The sequence below is a fragment of the Leptonychotes weddellii genome, chromosome 9, assembly GCF_054177405.1.
Source record: "Leptonychotes weddellii isolate Sample4059 chromosome 9, ASM5417740v2, whole genome shotgun sequence".
Classification (NCBI taxonomy): Eukaryota; Metazoa; Chordata; class Mammalia; order Carnivora; family Phocidae; genus Leptonychotes; species Leptonychotes weddellii.
In genome coordinates this window covers 10,035,214-10,055,062 of record NC_138377.1, presented here as the reverse complement: position 1 = coordinate 10,055,062, position 19,849 = coordinate 10,035,214, and the positions used below count along the sequence as shown (strand labels likewise).

The 19,849-nt window shown below is 48.7% G+C and overlaps 1 protein-coding gene across 1 annotated transcript in view; it reads left to right on the top strand.

The window, feature by feature from the left end:
* The window catches only part of SLC24A4 (solute carrier family 24 member 4), a 58,201-nt gene extending 41,755 nt beyond the window's left edge, over positions 1 to 16,446 (top strand). Inside the window, exons 11-15 of the mRNA XM_081830043.1 lie at positions 5,296 to 5,462; positions 9,160 to 9,274; positions 13,130 to 13,242; positions 13,682 to 13,747; positions 14,970 to 16,446. Coding sequence (XP_081686169.1) covers positions 5,296 to 5,462; positions 9,160 to 9,274; positions 13,130 to 13,242; positions 13,682 to 13,747; positions 14,970 to 15,122 — 614 coding nt within the window. The 3' untranslated portion in view covers positions 15,123 to 16,446. The remainder of the gene's footprint in view (positions 1 to 5,295; positions 5,463 to 9,159; positions 9,275 to 13,129; positions 13,243 to 13,681; positions 13,748 to 14,969) is intronic.
* The last annotated feature ends 3,403 nt before the right edge of the window (positions 16,447 to 19,849 follow it).

The following is a 19,849-nucleotide window of genomic DNA, read 5'->3' as shown; positions in this document are numbered from 1 at the left end:
ATGAGGGTCTGCGTTTTCCCATATCTTTGCCCATATTATTATCTGCCTTTTTTGGTATAGTCATACTTGTGGGTACAAAGTAGTTTTATTTGCCATTTCCTAATGACTAAAGATGTTGAGCTCCTTTTCACATACTAATTGGCTATTTTTATATTTTCTCTGGAGAACCATCTATTCAAATCCTATGCCTATTTTTCAGATTGGGATTTTTTTATTGTCGAATGATGAGTTCTTTACATATTCTGCAAACTAGACCTTTATGTGATTTCCAAATATTTTCTCCTATCGTGTGGATTGTCTTTCACTTCCTTGATAGTGTCCTTTGAAGCTCAAAACTTTTAAATTTTGGTAAAACCCAGTGTATCTATTTTTTTCTTTTGTTTGTGTTTTTTGGTGTCTTTTAAGAAACCGTTGCCTGATCCAGTGTCATGAAGAGCTGTGCCTTCATGTTCATCTAAATGTTATAGTTTCACCTCATATTTAGATCTTCAATATGTTGAGTTAATTTTTGTATGTGGTGTGAGGGAGGGGTCTAATTTCATTCTTTTGCATGTGGATAGGTTGTCCCAGAACCATTTAAAAAAAGACTGTCCTTTTCCTATTGAATAGTCTTGACACCCTTTTTAAATATCAATTCATCTTGATGAGTTTATTTCTGGACTCAAAATCCTCCTCCATTGATTTATAAATCCTTATGCCAGTAGCATACTCTCTTGATTGCTTGTAGCTTTGTATTAAATTCTAAAATCAGGGCATGTAAGTCCTCCAACTTTGTTCTTCTTCCAGGATTAGTTTGGCTATTCTGGGTCTCTTGCATTTCCATATAACTATTAGAAACAGCTGGTCAATTTCTATTAAAAAAACAAAGGTCAGCTAGGATTTAACAGGGATTGCACTGAGTCTGTAGATCAGTTTTGGGGGAGCATTTCCATTTTATTATTAAATCTTCTGATCCAAGTACAGAATAGCTTTCCATTTATTTAAGGCTTTTTAAATTTCCTTCAATGTTTGGTAGTTTTCAGCATATAAATCTTATATATCTTTTGTTACATTTATCCCTAAGGGTTGTTTTTGTTTTGTTTTGTTTTGTTGGCTGCTATCGTAAATGGAACTGGTTTTCTTAATTTCATTTTTGGATTGTTCATTGTTAGCATGTAGAAATACAACCTTATTTTGTATATTGATCTTCTTATCTTGCAACTTGGCTAAATTGATTTACTGTAATAGTTTTTTGTGTGTATGTGGACTTTTTACAACGTTCTCTCTACAAGAGAGATCATGCCATATACAAATAGGAATAGTTTTACTTTCTCTTTCCAAGCTGAATGACTTCTTTTTCTTGCCTAGTGTTCCTGGCTAACGCAGTACTGTATTGAATAGAAATGATCAGAGCAGACGTCCTCATCATGTTGAAAGCTTTCAGTCTTCCGCCATTAACTATGATGTTAGCGGTGAGGGTTTTATAGATGCCCTTTATCAGGATGAAGAAATTCTCTTCTCTTCCTAGTTTGCTGAGTGTTTTGAAAAGGTGTTGAATTTTGTTAAATGCCTGTCTTTTTCTTTTTGCCTCAGTGGACATGATTATGCAGGGTTTTTTTCCCCCTTATTCTATTGACATGGTATACTGGATTGATTAAATTTCATATTTGAACCAAGCCTGCATTCCTGGGATAAATCCCACTTGGTCATGGTACATAATCCTTTTTATATGTTCGCTGGATTCAGTTTGCCAGAATTTTGTTAAAGATTTTTGCATCTATATTCATAAGGGATATTGGTCTGTGTTTCTTTTCTCTTGGTGTCTGGCTTTGCTACCAGGATAATTCTGGCTTCATGGAGTGAATGGGGAGCTGTTCCTTTCTGTTCTACCTTTTGGAAGAGTTGTGAAGGATTCATGCTAAATCTTTTTTAAACATTTGGTAGACATCTGGTCCTGGCCTTACTTTAAGGAAAGTTTTTCCGTTTGTTTGTTTTGTTTGTTTGTTTTTTTACTATGTCAATCTCTTGTTATAAGTCTTACTGGATTTTTTTTTTTCTTTTTTAGTCAGGTTTGGTATCTTTATCTTTGTAGGATGTTGTCTGTTTCATCTAGGTTATGTAATTTGTTGGCACACTGTTGTTCATAGTATTTCTTTAATAATTCTTTTTATTTCTGTGAGGCACATAACTGTCATCCTCTTTCATTCCTGATTTTAGTAATTTGAGTCTTCTTTTTTTTTTTCATGGTCAGTCTAGTTAACAGTTTGTCAATTTCATTGATCTTTTATTTTTTTAAAGATTTTATGTATTGAGGGAGAGAGAGAAAAAACAAGTGGCGGGGAGAGGGAGAGGCAGGCTCCCCACCGAGCAGGGAGCATGATGGGGGACTCAGTCCCAGGACCCTGACATCATGACCTGAGCCAAAGGCAGACGCTTAACCAACTGAGCCACCCAGGCACCCCTCATTGATCTTTTTAAAGAACCAACTTTTATTTTCATTGATTTTCTTTTTTAAAAAAATTCTATTTTATTCCACTTTAATCTAGATTATTTCTTTTCTGGGGCTTACTTTGCTCTTTTTTTTTTTTGTCTTAAGGAGGAAGATTAGGTCATTGATTTAAGCTCTTTCTTCTTTTTTAGTATGGTCATTTATAGCTATAAATTTCTAAGCACTGTTTTTCCTGCATCCCATAAGTTCTGGTATGTTGTGTTTTCATTTTCATTCATTTCAAAGTATTTTCTAATTTCCCTTGTGATTTCTTTTTTGACCTATTGGTTATTTAGGAGCGTGTTCTTTAATTTCTGCATATTTGTGAACTTCTAGTTTTCCTTCTGTTACTGATTTCTAAGTTTTTTCCATTGCGGAGTGGTTGTAGGACATACTTCATGTGATTTAAATCCTTCTAAATGTATCAATGCTTGTTTTTATGACCTGAGGTGTTGTTTATCCTGAAGAATGTTTTATGTGAGCTTGAGAATAATGTGTATCCTTCTTGAATGTATATGTTAATGTTTTTCATCAGATTTGGGAACTTTCTGAATGTGAGTTCTTCGGGTATTTTTCCTGCATTTTTTCCCTTTTTCTTTCTGTTTCTGAAACTAGATCATCTCAGCTGGCCTATCCTCAAGGTCATTGATTGATTTCTTCTTCCTGCTTAAATCTGCTGTTGAGCCCTAACAGTGAATTTCTCAGTTATTTTACTTTTCAACTCCAGAATTTCTCTTGGTTCTTTTTTATGGTTTTTACTTCTTTATTGATAGTCTCTGGTGAGAAATCATTCTCTCCTCTTTAGTTTTTTTAGACATTTTGTGAATATGTTTAAAACAGCTAATATAAAGTCTTTGTCTAGGGGCACCTGGCTGGCTTGGTCAGAAGAGCGTGCTACTCTTGATCTTGGGGTCATGAGTTTGAGCCCCACGCTGGGTGTGGAGATTACTAAAATGAATGAATAAATGAGTAAATAAGTAAATAAACAAACTTTAAAATAATAATAAAAAGTAGGGCGCCTGGGTGGCTCGGTTGGTTAAGCGACTGCCTTCGGCTCAGGTCATGATCCTGGAGTCCCTGGATCGAGTCCCGCATCGGGCTCCCTGCTCGGCGGGGAGTCTGCTTCTCCCTCTGACCCTCCCCCCTCTCATGTGCTTGCTCTCTCTCATTCTCTCTCTCTCAAATAAATAAATAAAATCTTTAAAAAAAATAATAATAATAAAAAGTAAAGTCTTTGTCTAGTAAATCCAATGTCTGTAATTCCTCAGAGGTAGTTTAGACTGATTTTTTTTTTCCTGTGTATGGACCATACTTTCTTCTTTCTTTGCATGTCTCATAATTTGATGTTATTGTTGGAAACTGGCCATTTAAAATAATATAATTTGACAATGCTAGAAATCATATTCTTCTCCCTTCCCAGGGCTGCTTGTCACTGCTATTTATTGCTGTTGTTTGTTTAGTCACCGTTTTCAGGTAATTCTGTAAAATTTGTCTTCTTCATTGTGTGTGGACACGGAAATATCTGCTAGGTTCTCTTAAGGTCATCTAATGATTGCACAGAGATTTCCTTAGATGCCTGGACCAAGTAAGTCTTCCAGTCTTTGCCGTTAAGTTCTGTGTGTGTTTGGGGGCACACCTTCAACACTGAGGCAGATAGTTCACAAATCTACCTTAGTTTTTACTTTCTTACTTGCTCAGAGCCTCAACATTAGGCAGAGGTGAAAGCTTAGGGCATCCTCAAATCTTTACTGAGCATGCAAATATCCGCGGGCACAGCCCTATGCATACTCATGGTCTTTTAGATTCCCAAATATGTGGGAGCTTTGCAAAGCCCTCTATAGATATCCCATTCCCCAGTTTTGCCTTTTAAGCTGTTTGGCCAGTTCATTGTTTGTCTCAACTGTTACCCACCACCTTGGACAGTGTGATGTTCAACAGTTGCCTCTGATTGTTTTCAACAAATGCCCCAAGGAAAATGCTATTCACACTGGCTGAGCTCTGATTCAGGAAAAATAAAGACAACCTTGAAAGTGGGATCTTCCAGAAAACCACCAGATAGGTCAAATAAAGCCAGTTCTCTGAGAATGGACTTGGAAGAAGCTCCAGCCCTGCCCCCTATGGTGGATGCCAGGATGCTGGCTCTCAAGGCGACTCCAGAGCTGGTGGAAGGGACTGGAAAATAGAGCAAGTTAAAACTCCACAAAGCTCACTGTTCTCAATGAGATCCTGCCAATTTTCTTAAGGAAACTCTGCTGGAATTACTACATGCCTTTGGTTAATTTCCAGAGTTCTGAAAAAGGCTGATTCTGACCATTTTTGCCCGTGTTCTCATTGCTTTGTGGAGGAGAGAATCCTCAGAAGTCCATCCTCCACGATTTCATTGGCGTGGCCAACAAGCTAATTTTGAGCCTGCATGTGTCCACCGTACTCAGTGGCTAATTAAGGACACTATGCTTGCACCCAGTGGCTTAGTGAGGCCACTTTTCCGTGGTTGAATTGTTTGTGGATTCTGTTGGTAGGGGCCAGTGGGGTCACGCCTGCCAGCCACTCTGAGTATTTTAGTCTTGTATCTACAACAAGCAGAGTATATGACCTTGGAACAAAGGAGCTGAGATTTCCAGAGTACTAACTATATGCTACAGTGTGTGCTGGGTCTTTTTTGTACATTATATCATGTCATTCTTGCAACAACCAAGAAAGAAAATGTTTCCGTTTAATGAATGAAGAAACTACTAAAACACAAAGTGATAGGCAGGTAGACTAGCAGGTGTGTAACCTGGTATATGTTTCTCTCCTCCCCCTTCTGGCTCCACCCCATCCCACTGCAGAGGCAAGAGGGGACAAAGCCAAGTGGGTGTTCACTTGGCCACTCATCTTCCTCCTGTGCATCACCATCCCCAACTGCAGCAAGCCCCGCTGGGAGAAATACTTCATGGTCACCTTCATCACCGCCACGCTGTGGATCGCTGTCTTCTCCTACCTAATGGTGTGGCTGGTGAGTGGCGGAAGCGGGGGTGGGCCGTACAGACAGCCCCTGCCCAGCACCTGCCGGAGGTGGGAGAGCTGGGTTCAAGAGCGACCTCAGACACGGTGGTGCCACCTTGAGCAAGTCGCCTCCCTTTGCAGACGTTGGCTTATTTCTCAGTAGAAGGGGGTTTCAGCAGAGGTGCCTGGGGCTGTGCTTGGCACCAGGGATACCCAGATGGACACAGCATGGCACTGACATTCAAGGCAAGCGTGGGGGCAGGAGAAGAGATTCTGAGATCCGCTGCTCAGGTGCGATGGGAAAAGGAATATGGCGGGAAGATCTCTGGAGGGCTAGTGCCTAGTCCCCCTTCCTTTCCAGGGCCCCTGGGGGAAGGTGAGGGAGACAAGTCAGTGGGAGAGGAACACAAGGCAGTCTTTTCTGTAACCCCTACCAATAAACTCATTTGGTCCTCATAACAACCCAGTGGGATAGGGGTTTTTATTTTGCCCATTTTACAGATGAGGAAACTGAGGTATCCAGATTGAGTAATTGGCCCAGTTGCACAATTATCAACTATTATACGATTAGTTACATAATCAGTAAATTCTAGAGTTGGGCTCCTGAGTCCATGATCTCAGCGACTATCCCGAAATGCCCCTCAATTTCTTACTGGAGTTTTCAGATGCCATTTGGACTGAAGTTTTGCAGGCAGAGAGGCTTTGGCATAGCTCTTTGTAAGCACCTCTGGCCACGCGTGACAGCTCCCTGTACAAACCTTTCATTGGCTGTGGGTGGGGGGCGGTAAGCAGGAGCCCCTTTCCCCGTTGCTCCGTGTACCACCCTGTGGGGAGGGGAGGGCTGTGGGGTCACATGGAAATGCATTTGAATCCTAGATCTCCCACTTACCAGCCGTGAAACTCGGCAGGTGACTCAGCTTCCATGAACCACGGTCACCCCCTCTGCAGAAGGGGGACGACCGTCCCCGTCTCACAAGTTCATGGGGAGGATGGAGTTCTCTGCTCAGACTTTGTGGTTTGAGTTGGCAGCATGTCTGATCGATCGTAACTGTCGATAGCAACTGTTTTCACCATGAGATGCAGCCAGGGCTGCGTCCATGCTTTGTCCAGACAAAGGTTAAAATCCTCATAGATGCCGGGGTGTGTGTGTGTGTGTGTGTGTGTGTGTTGGGGTGTGGGAAGAGTTGAAAACGGCTACTATCCAAACCCCCAAGTAGAGGACAATCAAGGATCACGAAAACGATGCCTTATGCGAATTGCCCTTGTAAATGGACATTTTTCAGAGAAGGTTAACACCAGCCCATCTTTATATTTGATAGAAGGGTCCAGGGAATTCTCTTACTGAAGTACATTCCCAAAACAACACTGTAAGGAAAAAAAAGTATTGCATGACATCTGAGGAGTAGGTATGAGAATTAGGAAAGATCAAATTAATGAATGGGTGAAACTTTCTCTTCTCCAGTTACTGGAAACAACAGTATTATGAAATCAGCTCTGCTCATTCGCTGTGAGGCCGGATGTTTAACAACACTCACATCCCCATGACCTCGAGTCAGCCCACCTGCACTTCTTAAAGTAGAGAGAGTCTGGAAGTAGCTTGCCTGGGGTCACAGGAACTGCTTGGCTGTGGCACCCTTACCTGTGGCTTTGAACTTCAGCCCGCCTCAGTTTGGGGGAAATGGAATGACCCTGACGGTAGAAATTGGTCAAGACGATAGCACCCCATGTCAGCCTTCATTTTGGGCCATGAGCTTGCTTTCCTTGTGACCTGATGGGGGCCGCCAGGGAGCAATGGCATCTCATCTGCCCACCCCTTACTCTTACCACCTTTTATATCTCTCACCCCTAAGGCTTCAGGGAAAACAATTCTTGAATGTCAGTGTGAAGGGAGGGACCTTGGAAAGGGATCGTCCTGCCCAGCACCCTTGCACCGCTGGGGAGACTGAAGGCCAGAGCGGGGCCACGACTTCCACAAGGTTGCACAGATAGCCCCAGAGCTCTGGACTCAGTTCTGCTCCCCTATCGGAAGCCTGAGTATCAGGTGGGCTCAGAGGGCCCAGGGCTAGAGTCCGGGGCAATGCCACACACAGGCGGCATCTCTAGTCTGAAGCACCCTGGATGGTGTGTGCACGCATGCACACACACACACACACACACACACAAGACCTTCCTTCTGTTCTTCCATCCTTCAGCTTCTTAGCCACGTAGTTCAGTGATTCAAGGGGGGGAATGGAGGCATCCCCCATCATGCCAAAATAACCCAGGCTCCTGTATTGACGATGTCTGGCATCCCCCAAAGAAAGCCTGTCAGCCACGGCCTGGTTGTACTTGTGGAGATCTCGTTCATGGCCAAGGTAGACTGAACATTGATGGATCAATGGTTCAGTTTTGCCCTCCTCGGTGTCTGAAAGAGAAGGGAAACATACATCTGTGAACATCTTGCACAGGCCAGGCACTGTCATCTCACATTTTCTCACTTAATCTTTATTAGCAAGCCCATTTTGCAGATGAGGAAACTGAGGCTCAGAGAAGCAAACCAGCTTCTCCTAAATCACACAACCATTCGCTAGGATTGGAGCCATCAGTCGAGATGCGAACAACCGTAAGAGGTGCCACGGTTCCCATTGTAGAGATGGGAGGGAGGGCAAGCCAGAGCTAATGGGGTTACCCAAGTGCTTCTAGGGCTTTCCATCTGGCTCCTGCTCAGCACGCCAGCCATCTCTCGAGTGTCAGGAATTTCTCAGTAGAGTGTGTGACTGCATCAGGATCCTTTGATCCGGAAGTTCTATTTCTTGGAGCTTTTCCTAAGAAGGCAGTAAGATAAGGACCCAAAGATGTACACCCAAGGTGCATGATATTGAGGTAGGAACATGGCCTTTAAAGTCAGTAAGACCTGGCCCAGAATCCCTGCTCCACCGCTCACCAGCTTCTTGCCCACAGGCAATGCTGCATAACCTCTCTGAGCCTCAGTTTCCCTGGGCATAAAATAAGTGTAACCACAGTGCCCCCTCACCAGTGGGTGGTGATAATAGAGCACCTGAGATTGTGTACGCAACATACCTGGGAAAGCACCTGGTAAACACTATGTGCTCAATACATGTTATATGCTGTGAGGTCGTAGGAGCAAAGAAAGAGACCACCTCACTGTCCGATGGTGAGGGATTGGCTAGAACCATTCAGCCACGCCATGAAATCTATGGGGGGCCACCATAGATCCAACCCAGCATGGACCCCCACACATCGGTTTGAAATAGTATCAAAGATGATGACAAGAGGTGGAAGGGTATCCACAGCGTCTAACACACACACACACCAAAAAGAAGGTCAAGGATATATTCTAAAGCAAGAGTTTTCAAGTGTGGTTCCCAGACCAGTAGCCACCTGGGAACTGGGTAGGAACATAAACTCTCGGCCTTCACCCCAGGCCTCCTGAATCAGAAACATGGGGGGCGGGGGGAGCAGCCTGCATTGTAACCAGCCCGCCAGAGGCTTTTCCACGGGCTCGAGTTTGAGAACCACGGGCTGACAGAAAAGGCTAATAGTGGTCGTCTGTGGGTCTTGTTTTTATTTTCCTTCAGTTTCTAAATGTTTTAAAACAGCAAATAGAACAGCAGTCCTACGTTCCAGTTAAAAGCACTGGGAATAAGCAAAGGTCCTGGGTATTCCTCCCAGAGTTCATGTCCCCCCCCGCCCCGACTCTTCTGCAGGTGACAATTATTGGATACACGCTTGGGATCCCCGATGTCATCATGGGCATCACTTTCCTGGCAGCGGGCACGAGTGTTCCAGACTGCATGGCCAGCTTAATCGTGGCGAGACAAGGTAAGGGTGGTGCCCCTCCAGCTGTGAGCATCACCGGGCAGGCCCCCCTGCGCCTACTGGGGTTAGAGTTCATGGCCCTTCTGACCGGTAGCTGTTACATCCTGCTATGGAGCCGGCTGATGAGGGGAAAGCATCATGCATCCGAGTCCATCCGTGGAGAGAGAATACGACAGCCATAAACACCTCCATCCAGATCTCTAGAACCATTTGCTTCTGCAGACTTGGATCAAAGGAACTTGTTCTGAAATCACCAGTCTGGCATTAAACAGAGCTGAAACCCCGACTTCTTACAGCAAATACAATAGTAACGAGAAGTCTTCGGGTCCCAGGAAGGCAAAGGGAGAGGGGTATCGTGTACCTCCAACTGTTTTCCTATTCTTAAAATTCTAGAACGTGGATACCGGTTTGGTTACTTGGTTGGTTGGTTAGTGGTTTTTCTTTGGGGCTCACTACCTGACACGGGTTAAGCAAGGTAAGGAGTACCTGTATGCTCTTTAATGCAGAACAAAAGCCCCATAAAGGGCTGACCTTTATTGATTGTGGTGTGTGTGCTGGTGAGGCCGAAACCCAGCATGAACCCCCACACATCGTCCTCCATAGATGAAAGTGTGAAAGTATGGGGGGCGGGGCGCTGGGGGCCAATAATAGAATGACACCTCAGAGGAGACAGAAAAGAAGTGCCCAAGGGGAAAGTGGGCTCTGGCAGGCAGGAAGTGACATTTTATTCCTCCCAAGTTAGGAGAAAAAGGTTGACTGAGGGGGTCAGTCGGTCCTGAGAAGACCTGAGATGAGGGGAGAGAAGTGTGGGAGTGTGGTTGACATAGGCCGGAGGCTTGTGGACAGTGGGGACAGCAACTGAGGGGAACGGTGTTTAATCGAGTGACCTCTGAGGTGAGTATATTCGCTTCCTAAGCCTGTCATAACCAAAACACCACAACGGGGTGGCTTAAAAGAAGAGGCTGGTAGTTGCACAGTTCTGGATGCTAGAAGTCCAAAATTGAGGTGGCAGCCAGGCCACACTCCCTCCAAAGGCTGTAGGGAAGGGTCTGTACCAGGCCTCTCCCTGCAGCTTCTGGGGGTGGCCGGGCGGATGGCTTAGGGCTGCGTCACTGTCGTCTCTGCCTCTGTCGGCACGTGGTGTTCATCCCTCTGCGAGTGTCCGTGTCCAAACTTCCCTCTCCTTACGAGGACACCCGTCATTGCATCGGGGCTCATCCTAATTCAGTATGACCTCATTTTAAATTGATCACATCTGCAAAGACCCTATTTGCAAATAAAGCCCCAGGCGCAGGTGCCGGGAGGACACGAGCTGCGGGGAGGGCACTGTTCAACCCGGTGCAGTGAGGACTAGGAGAGCCACCGAGCGTCGAGGGCCTGGCTGATGTTCAGTGGCGTCAGCTTGGCCAAGTGGGACTCAGGCATACCCAGCTCCAGTGACACACACGTGAGAGATGACAAGTTCACCCAGAGCTGGTGTTGCCAGGTGGATGCAGGGAAGGTCAAGGGGTAAGAGAATGTGTTGTTGAAACAACCAACCCTGGAGTCCAGGCTGGCTGGGGGCTGGAGTCATGATGCTAGAAGGTGAAGGCCTGGGCGGTGAGGTCAAGAAAGGGCTCTGTAGGAACCTGGGCTAGGTGGGGTTCTGAGGGAGGACATCCTATCAGGGTGACTCCTGTGGAACGCAGAGGGCACAGAAAGTGAGCGAGGGCAAGGTGCAGGTGGAGCGTATCATCATGAAAGTGACACCGGGGTCTCTGGCCGAGGATCCAGCAGACATGGTTAAAGCATGGACACTTTCTTCGTGGCAAAGGGTCCAGAAACCTCTGCTCAGAATCCATTGCACAAGCAGACCATGCCACGTGCTCTAATGTGGAGATCCTGCATCCTAGGCTCCCGAAGGCTCGCAGCTCCAAGTGTGGTCCGGGCTGGCGGCGGCAGCAGCAGCTTGACCAGGGAGCTTGTAAGAAATGCAGAATCTCAGGCCGCCTCGGTGGCTCAGTGGGTTAAGCATCCGACTCTTGGTTTCGGCTCAGGTCATGATTTCACGGTTGTGAGATTGAGCCCCACGTTGGGCTCTGTGCTGAGCTGAACGTGGAGCCTGCTTCAGAGTCTCTCTCCCCCTGTGCCCCTCCCCACCCCCTGCTCTTGCTCTCTCTCCCCCCAAAATTAATTAATGAATTGATTAATTTAAAAAAAGAAATGCAGAATCTCGGGCCCGCCCCAGACCCACCGCCAGGCCCCCAAGTGAGTCCTACGCTCTTGAAGTTTGAGAAGGTTGCCCTAAGTTTCCTCGATAGGCAGCACTGGCACAGGGTGGGAAGTCTGCCAAATCTGAGACCCCCTCCTCCTCTCCTCTCAAACTCGGGTGTCCGCGTACCTCCTGACCCATCGAGCGGGTGCTGCGTCCTCACCAGAGGCGAGTAGCTGGCCCAAAACCACTGTCGCACGTCCCTGCGTTGTTCCAGAGACTGAGACGCTGGGAGGCTGATGCCCCGGGAGTCAGCGCCCCAACACCACCACCAAGATTTTGAAAGCACCCAGCACGGTGCCGAGACAGGGAGGAAGAACGTGAGGTCCCTGAGGGAGGCACTGGGTCCTGGAGGTCCGCAGGTGACAGCAACAGGGCAGGAGGAGGGGGTAGCCCAGCGTCTCCCCACGGGGCCGGTGCTCAGACGGACGCGAGCCGGCTGTCCGGGTGCAGGGCCGAGCAGCTGCAAGCTTCTCAGGGACCCAAGCCGTCTTAGGGCTGCAGACATTCGTGTTCCAAGCTCGTTCGTTGCATGCACACTTGCATTGTGCCGGGTTCTGACGGTCATGTCAGGTGAAAGCTAGGTGGCCCGGTTAGAGCAGATGGCAGGCAGCCGGAGTCTTATCTGTACAAGTTTGTTTTCTAACTTTTAATACCCCTCGAGCTGTTAAGTCCTTTGATTGTGTGGCTAGCATGATCCCAGCCAGCTGGGCAGGAAGCAAAGGATGATGGCGAGGCCCCTAGCCTCTAAGATGCTTCTAGTCTAGTTGGGAGAAAAGAGTTTACCCTGCAGAAGCCTCCAGGGCATGAGACCCGATGCCTTATCCTCTGAGCGCAGGTCATGGGGCCATCACCTGGGCTCTGTGAAGGATGCTGGACCGCTCACAAACTGTGTGACTTTGAGCATGCCCCCAAGCCTTGGTTCCGTCATATGCCATGAGGACAATGCCCCCTCCCTCCCAGGATAACTGGGAGGATTCAATAAGGTGACACACATAGTGGGTCCTCATAGCACATAGTGGGTCCTTGGGGAACATCAGGGGACCGACCCAGCAGGAGAAATGATAAAGGGCCCTATATTCGTTTCCCAGGGCTGCCATAACAAAGCACCACAAAGAACAGAAATGTATGGTCTCAGGGTTCTGGAGGCTAGAAGCCCAAGGTCAAGGTATTGGCAGAGTTGGTTCTTCCTGAGGGCTGTGAGGGAGAATCTGTTCCAGGCCTCTCTCGTTGGCTTGTAAATGGCCGTCTTCATGTTCCCTCTCTGCTGTGTCCAGGTGTCCCCTTTTGTAAGAACACCAGTCAGATTAGGGTCTACCCCAATGACTCTTTTTAAGTTGATGATCCTATAAAGATCCTATCTCCAAATGCCGCATTCTGAGCTATTGGAGGTTAGGACTCTAACATAGGAATCTCAAGGGTCATCATTCAGCCCCTAGGAGGCCCCTTAGACTTCATGGAGTGGATTTAGACCTCATAAGAATTTTCTGAAATGTGGGATCCATGAAGAAGGAATTCCTTTCTGAAGAATAGCGCTACTAGGACACAAATAGGGGTTTCCAGCAACCTAATCTTGGTGAATGACACGTGTCAATTGTCTGCTCTAGGCCTTGGTGACATGGCTGTCTCAAACACCATAGGAAGCAATGTATTTGACATCCTAGTGGGACTCGGCATACCGTGGGGCCTGCAGACCATGGTTATTAACTATGGGTCCACGGTAAGTTCCTCCCACTGCCTTATAAGCCTTATTAGTCTGGCGTGGACGCCAGACACGAGCACTTGATGGGGACAGACGGTGGCATTGGCCCCGTTCCAGCAGAGAGCCCCAGGTGACACACTGCCCCCCCCCTTGGCACCCTGGCACCCACTTTCCATGAAGACCTCTGGAACGGCCTGAGGGGCACCTGCAGGAGGAAGCCCCCATGTGCAGCCACCCCGCACCTCAGCCCACGGACACGTGTGTCCCCGCCTCATCGGTTCCTTCCCAAGCAGAGTGGAGACTTAAATCCACGGTTAGCTGACCCTCCCCCACTACAGGCTCACCGTGAACACCCTATCCTATGCTTTCCAGAAGGAATACACGACGGTGCCCTGGGCTCTCAGAACAGGGCCCCGAGCAGCCCCGAGATTCAGGGCGTGTGTGTTTGTTTTTCCAGGTGAAGATCAACAGCCGAGGTCTGGTCTATTCCGTGGTGTTGTTGCTGGGCTCTGTCGCTCTCACTGTGAGTCTTCCGGTTCTGGAATTGTCCTTCATTCCATCTGATCCTGCATCGTTACTTGCAATGTCTCTGAAACCCATCTCTCTTCCCTCTGGCAGTGAGGGATGACACTGAGAAAACACAGATTCACAGAGCCCTCCAGACGCAGTTTGCACCCAGAACGTTGGCACCCCCCCACACTACATTTTTCCCTGAGTGACTAAGAAGTCACCAGAGCAAGTGAACTGCATCCCGGTCTCCCCACTGCCCCATCCGTCTCCCCTCACTACTGCCAGGAGGAGAGAAGTTTCCCCCAGCCTAGCCGAGCTGACAGAGGGGGGACATGACTGTCAGGCCTCAGGACTGGCACGTGAGTAATGCTGAGGTCGCCTTACTCCACGCGCCCGGGCTTGAGCTACACACTGTACCTCTGCTTATTTTATTCAATCCTTACAGCCACCTGATGATGCTGTTCCCATTTGGCAGAAGAAATCGAGGCCAAGGGGTTGAGTACCTTGCCCAAGGTCACAGGGGTAGGAAATGGGAAAGCTGGGATTTGAACCCAGATCGGTCTGTCTCTATAGAACCCATGGCCTTGCTCTGATGGGGTAACTGTGATCCAGCCCTTAGGCAGTGTCCATTCAGAGATAAGAAAGAAAGGCATGAAGTGCGGGAGAGTCTAGAAGGAATGTAGAATGAGGATGTGCTCCAAACACACACACACACACACACACACACGTGCACACACGCACACACATACCACCCGCCCCCCACACCCCTGAAGTTAGCCAGGCTGTGAGCCAATAGATGCATTAGAAGTTTTGCCTAAGAGGGCTGAGGATGCCAAGTTCTGCAGCAAAGAGGACTCCGAGAAGGTCCCTGATTGTCGCGAGAGAAGGTTCCCTGATTGTCGCGAGAGAAGGTCTGGGCAGGGAGGAGGCCCTTGGTGCCTCAAGGCTGGGCCTTGAGGACACTCAGGTCCCCAGGAAGTGGTGTGCCAGCTCGAGGTGGGCCGTCCCACGGGGGCAGCTGCCATGTGTCCCTGGAGCCCGTGGGCCTGGGTCAAGGGCAAGACCGGACCACGGATGTGCCTTGCAGTGACACTCTGCCCTTGCCCACATTTTGGAGAAAGTTCTGGGGTCCGTAGCGTGTGTCTAGTTTTCCAGGGAAAATGCCTGGACAACTGCATTCATTCCTCTGCCCCCCCCCCCACCCCCGGGCCCATCCTTGCGCTCTGTCCCTCCAGGTCCTCGGCATCCATCTCAACAAGTGGAGACTTGACCGGAAGCTGGGCGTCTGCGTGCTGGCCCTCTACGCTGTCTTCTTGTGCTTCTCCATCATGATCGAGTTTAACGTCTTCACCTTCGTCAACTTGCCCATGTGCCGAGAAGACAATTAAAGCCCAGGCACTGCACCCCCTCTCCCCCCAGCCCCGGGAGCTGTTCTGGACTCTCCGGCGCCGGTGTCCTCGCTCTCTCCCCTGCCCCACCGCCAGTCTCTCCTGCCTCGGTGGTCACCTTCTGCTCTTCCACACGCTGGAAGGAAGGGCCGTCGTGCTCGTCGTCTGGTCACGAGCCGGGCCGCTGGGCGGTGGCCTCCTCCTCCTCGGAGCTCTGCCCTCCCCACGCAAGGCAAGACTGAGGGGCCGCTGCTGAGCCGCCTGGCAGCCCCCTGAGCTGGCAGCCACAGGGGTGCGGCGGGCCCCTCTCCTCTCTCAGACACTGTAGTGAGGACTTCCATGTGCAATGTGTCTTTCTGTCGCCTCGGGAGTGAGGCGGCCAGGAGAACGGGAGGTCCCCTGGGACAAGTGCAAAACGGGAATGTCGCTCTCAAGTGTCACCTCTGGGCCGGAGGGTGTGAGTCCCTCAGGCCGCATGTGCGCCTCCGACCTCGGCCAGGAGCACTCACAGTTCGGAGGGGACAAGGCCTCACCCTGCTGAGCGTTTGGAGGGGGCCCTCCAAGGGCAAACACTCCACCCCTTTCTCTGGAAAAATCGGAAGACTTGAAAGCGTCTCACAGCCAAAAGGAGAAACAGACGTGAACTTCCTTGTCACTTGTATTGAGGCATTCAGAGAACAAGCGATGAAATATTAAAAATAAAATGTCCTGTAGATCATCATACTTGAAAAAATAGCATTCCATACAAAAAGGCCATGCTGGGGACCAAAAAAGGTAACACTCCATGGAAAACGAACCCTATGTGTATCGTGTTGCGCTGACACCAAGACGTTCAGTTTGGAATATAGAAAAGCACGAAAGACTAACATCTACCTGGGTGCTAATTCAGAGACGCGGCGGAGATGGTAATTTGCGGCCCTACAGTCCAGACCTTCCGTGTGATGCGGCACAACGTCCATGTGGGGTTGTCGTCCCTTTGTTAAGTGCTCTCCTCTCATAAGCCACCCTGTTGCAAGACCCGATTGTCTCTATGCCCAGCAAATTTCATAGCCTGCTGAACTGGAACGAGTGAGCCACACGTAAGGGGTAAAAACGAGAAGAGAGATTTCCTGGGGGGAAAAAAAAATTGCTCTCTGTTCCCGGGAGGCAAGTATGAAAACCATAACTTGGCATTTTGTAGAGCTAAGTTTCTTGAGCCTTAGAGTTGGCTGCCCGTGAAGGGCCAAGGATGAGAGGCGGAGTCACAAAGAGAAAAAAAATACTAAACAATTTTCACCTGCTTCGTAGCTCTCAGATCTATATTAAAAAGATTTATGAACACAAACCATCCGTGGTTTCTAAAAAGAAAGCACAATTCGCTTTATATAGAGGGGGTTTTTTCTTATTTTTTTAATATTTCTATTGCAAAAGTCTATCGGATTTGATGCACTTTTAATAACTGGGGTATTTTGCCCAGAAGAATGTGTGGGAACTGGCCCAGATAGGGTGAGGAAAGAAGGGTTTTAGTGATTAACCAATAATCAGTCATGGGTGATGAGCTGAAATGCAATAGCTAACTCCTTCCTGAAACCCAAAGGTTGTGACCTGAGGTAGAATTCGTGGCTGTGCTTGCTAAGGCCTCCTGAATTTCAAAGGAGGAAGTGCTCGCGTCTGTGTCCTTTCAGCGAGCGTGAGCCTAAGACAGGAGGGAACTCGGTCACCAGGCTTCTGTTCTGGATCCGCATCAGTGTTAGCAGCTACACCACACTAAGGTTCCTCTTTTGTTTCTCTACCTAGATTGGGCTCAGTGGTCTTCAAGTTGAGGGCAAAGGTGATTTTCCTAAGAAATTAGCTAAGTGGGAGGCCAGTGGGATTGTTGGTATAAACTTGACAAGCGCAGGAGTTCAGAGCCCCCAGGACCTCTCAGCATAGCTCACCGTGTCCCTTTGGTCTTAACGGCCTCATCTGGGCTTCAAAGTGTGTCCATCTCCATCTCAGTTCTCAGAATTGCCCTTTGATGTACATAGGGGTGATTCTCCCCGTTTAACAGAAAATGTAGTCTTGGGAGAGGTCGGGTGACTCTAGGCCGATTGTCAGTAAGTAGCAGAACACTACTCATCACCCCTCCCTGGGCAGCCAGTGGGTTGGCCATCCTTGGTGGGGGGGTGGGCGGAGGCCTAGCCTTACCCTTGTGGTTGGTTCTCACTGTTTAAGTTAAAACTTCGGCAAATATTTAATTGACTCCCGGTGCCCCAGCTCAGATCCTAATAGCTGTCCCTGTCTGGTGCCCCTGTTTTTTTCCTGGTAAAGACCAAAAGATATTTTTATCTACAAGGCACAGGCCACATGGCCCCCAATGATGTCCGTGCTGGATTCACTTCTCTGAATCCTTGGGTAGCTTCTAGAGAACACATCCTAATTACCTGCCTCTTCCTCAGGAGAGTCCATCTGAGAGGATACAGTATCCTACAGTGGCAGTTTGAGACTAAAAAAATAATAGTGTTTCTAGTACCTAGAGCACTCCTGCTGGCTAATTCTCTCTTGACTGTAATGTGCCAATGTAACTTCCTTAAAGGATCTGTGTATTTATTGTATTTAGGAAACTATATATACATTATAGGTGAATAATTCTCTTTTTTAACTATTTTTCCATCACAAGTTTAAAGAGTTGCTTGTTAATTAGGCCTTCACTTTAAAATAATGCTTTTATCACTACACAGGATTACGTCCTTTATTTTATTCCCAAAGCTAATTAGCATGGGGTAATTACTCTGCTTCAAAAATAGGCAATACAAAAAAATAAATTCAGCTCTTCTAACTGGGAGCAGGAAAGAAAAAGATGAACCATGGCACTGAGATGGAAAATGTCTGTAGAATCCGGAGCAGGTGGTTCCTGTCAGTTTCTAGTTTGGAATTTGCCCTTACCAGCTCAAGCACGGACAGGGTTGTTAGGTGTGTGGTGTCTGAAAGCTTGGCCCTGGAGGAAGGTTCTGAGTCAGCCGGGGGGAAGACTAATGGTGAAGGGCACCGCGGGCAGGGCAGGGCAGGGCAGAGTCATCATCCTTCCCGTAACCTGCAGTCTGCTGGTCTCTGAATCTCGCCCGCGTGCACAGACCTCGCTGCTCGTCGCCCCTCCCCACACACACACCTGTTAGGGCTACGTCTTGCTTCTGCCTGTTGATCCCCTGCTTTTACAGACCCAAGCAGCTGATAAGGCAGAACCCTCCCAGAGCCAGGTTAAACCAGGTCGGGGGGCATGCCCATCAGTCTAGGGCAGTCCTACAGACCCCAACCAAAGAACCCCTCCTGGGCTGCCCAGGGGTCTAGGTCCCCAAGGAAGAAACTGCCCCCTCGGATGAAGAATCACAAGCCTGACATGTTTGTCCTGCCAGAGTCCTGGGGCCCCTCCCTCTCCTGAAGGTGGGGGTGGACAGAGGTGAGATGGCCTGGGAGAGGGTCAGTTCTGCACCCCCCGGGGCAGGACGGAAGTGGGGGAGAACCCCAGCACCAGCGGCTGAAGCTGCTTCCGTGCCCTGCCCTCCTTCCCCCAGCATGAGATGGGCCAGTGGGGTCCAGGTGCGGGAACAGTGTAGGTGCTCCCTGCCGCGTGTGGGGACTTTCTCCTGTGGCTCAGCAGGAGGGAAGCAGAGATGCCGCAGCTGGGCTGGTGCTCCCCAGTGGGGGTGGTGTTCTGACGGGGCCATGGCCCTGACCCTGAGTGGGCACTGAGGGTGGGGGGTGGTCCCTTCTCTTCCACCGCACCCCCCCTTTCCTTCCCTCACGGGCCATGTTCCTCCTTGATTGGAAAAGATGACTGGGCTGCGTATGTGACAGGCTCTCAACAAGAGCTTGTTGCTTAAATAAACCAGGAACTTGCCTGTTAGGCTGAAAATCTTCAGGAGATTGTTTCCCACGCGCCGTGACTTAAATGTTCCCAAGTCTAATGCCCTCTGAACGTGATCTCTGTGTGTCTTTCTCCCCTTGGGGCAGTTAGCAGAGGTGTCCAGGGCACCTGAGATGGTTCACGTCTTGGCAGCTTTGTTGCCACATTGTGCTCATAGAAACTTCCAGAAATTTCTGAAAATGCTCTCTGGGCACCTCTTGGGTGGCAGGAAATCTGTCATCTCCCTCCACCCCCCGGCACACACACACCCAAAGTGCTGCCTCCCTGACCCCTGCCCGCTCTATGTGGGTTCACCCAGAGTGTCTGGACACCCCCACCAGGTGTGGACAAGTACATTCTGGCTCTTCCGGTTGCTGCAGCTGATCGCCTGAGCCCCTCAAGTCTCCCTCCGGACCTTCTCAAAGCACAGAGAAGGGGCCCCTCCAGCACTGGGTAAACCTTCCCACTGCATCAGTCATGCAGGCAGTAGAACGAGGGGGTCTTTCCATGGATCCATCCCTACAAGGCAGAGAACTGTAGAAAACGTTCCCCAAAGGGCGCAGACCACAGGGGCACAGATTTTTAAAAGACATTTAGGTTGTTGTATTTGCTTCTCAATGAGGAATAGCAGACTGGGAGACTAGCTATGTGTCAGGCCATCCCTCAAGCCTAGTAGCCGAAGGGAGACCATCCAGCCTGTCACAATGCTGCCCAAACTCGAGGAACCGGGTGTCCGCGTAAAATCGGGAGAAGAGGCGCATTTTCCCCATCCTGCCAGCTGGGTGGAGCTGCTTTTTCCATTGCAACGAGGAAGCCAGCTGGCTGGTATTAAAGCTTTGATATTTTAGGGAGTTGTTTTTTTTTT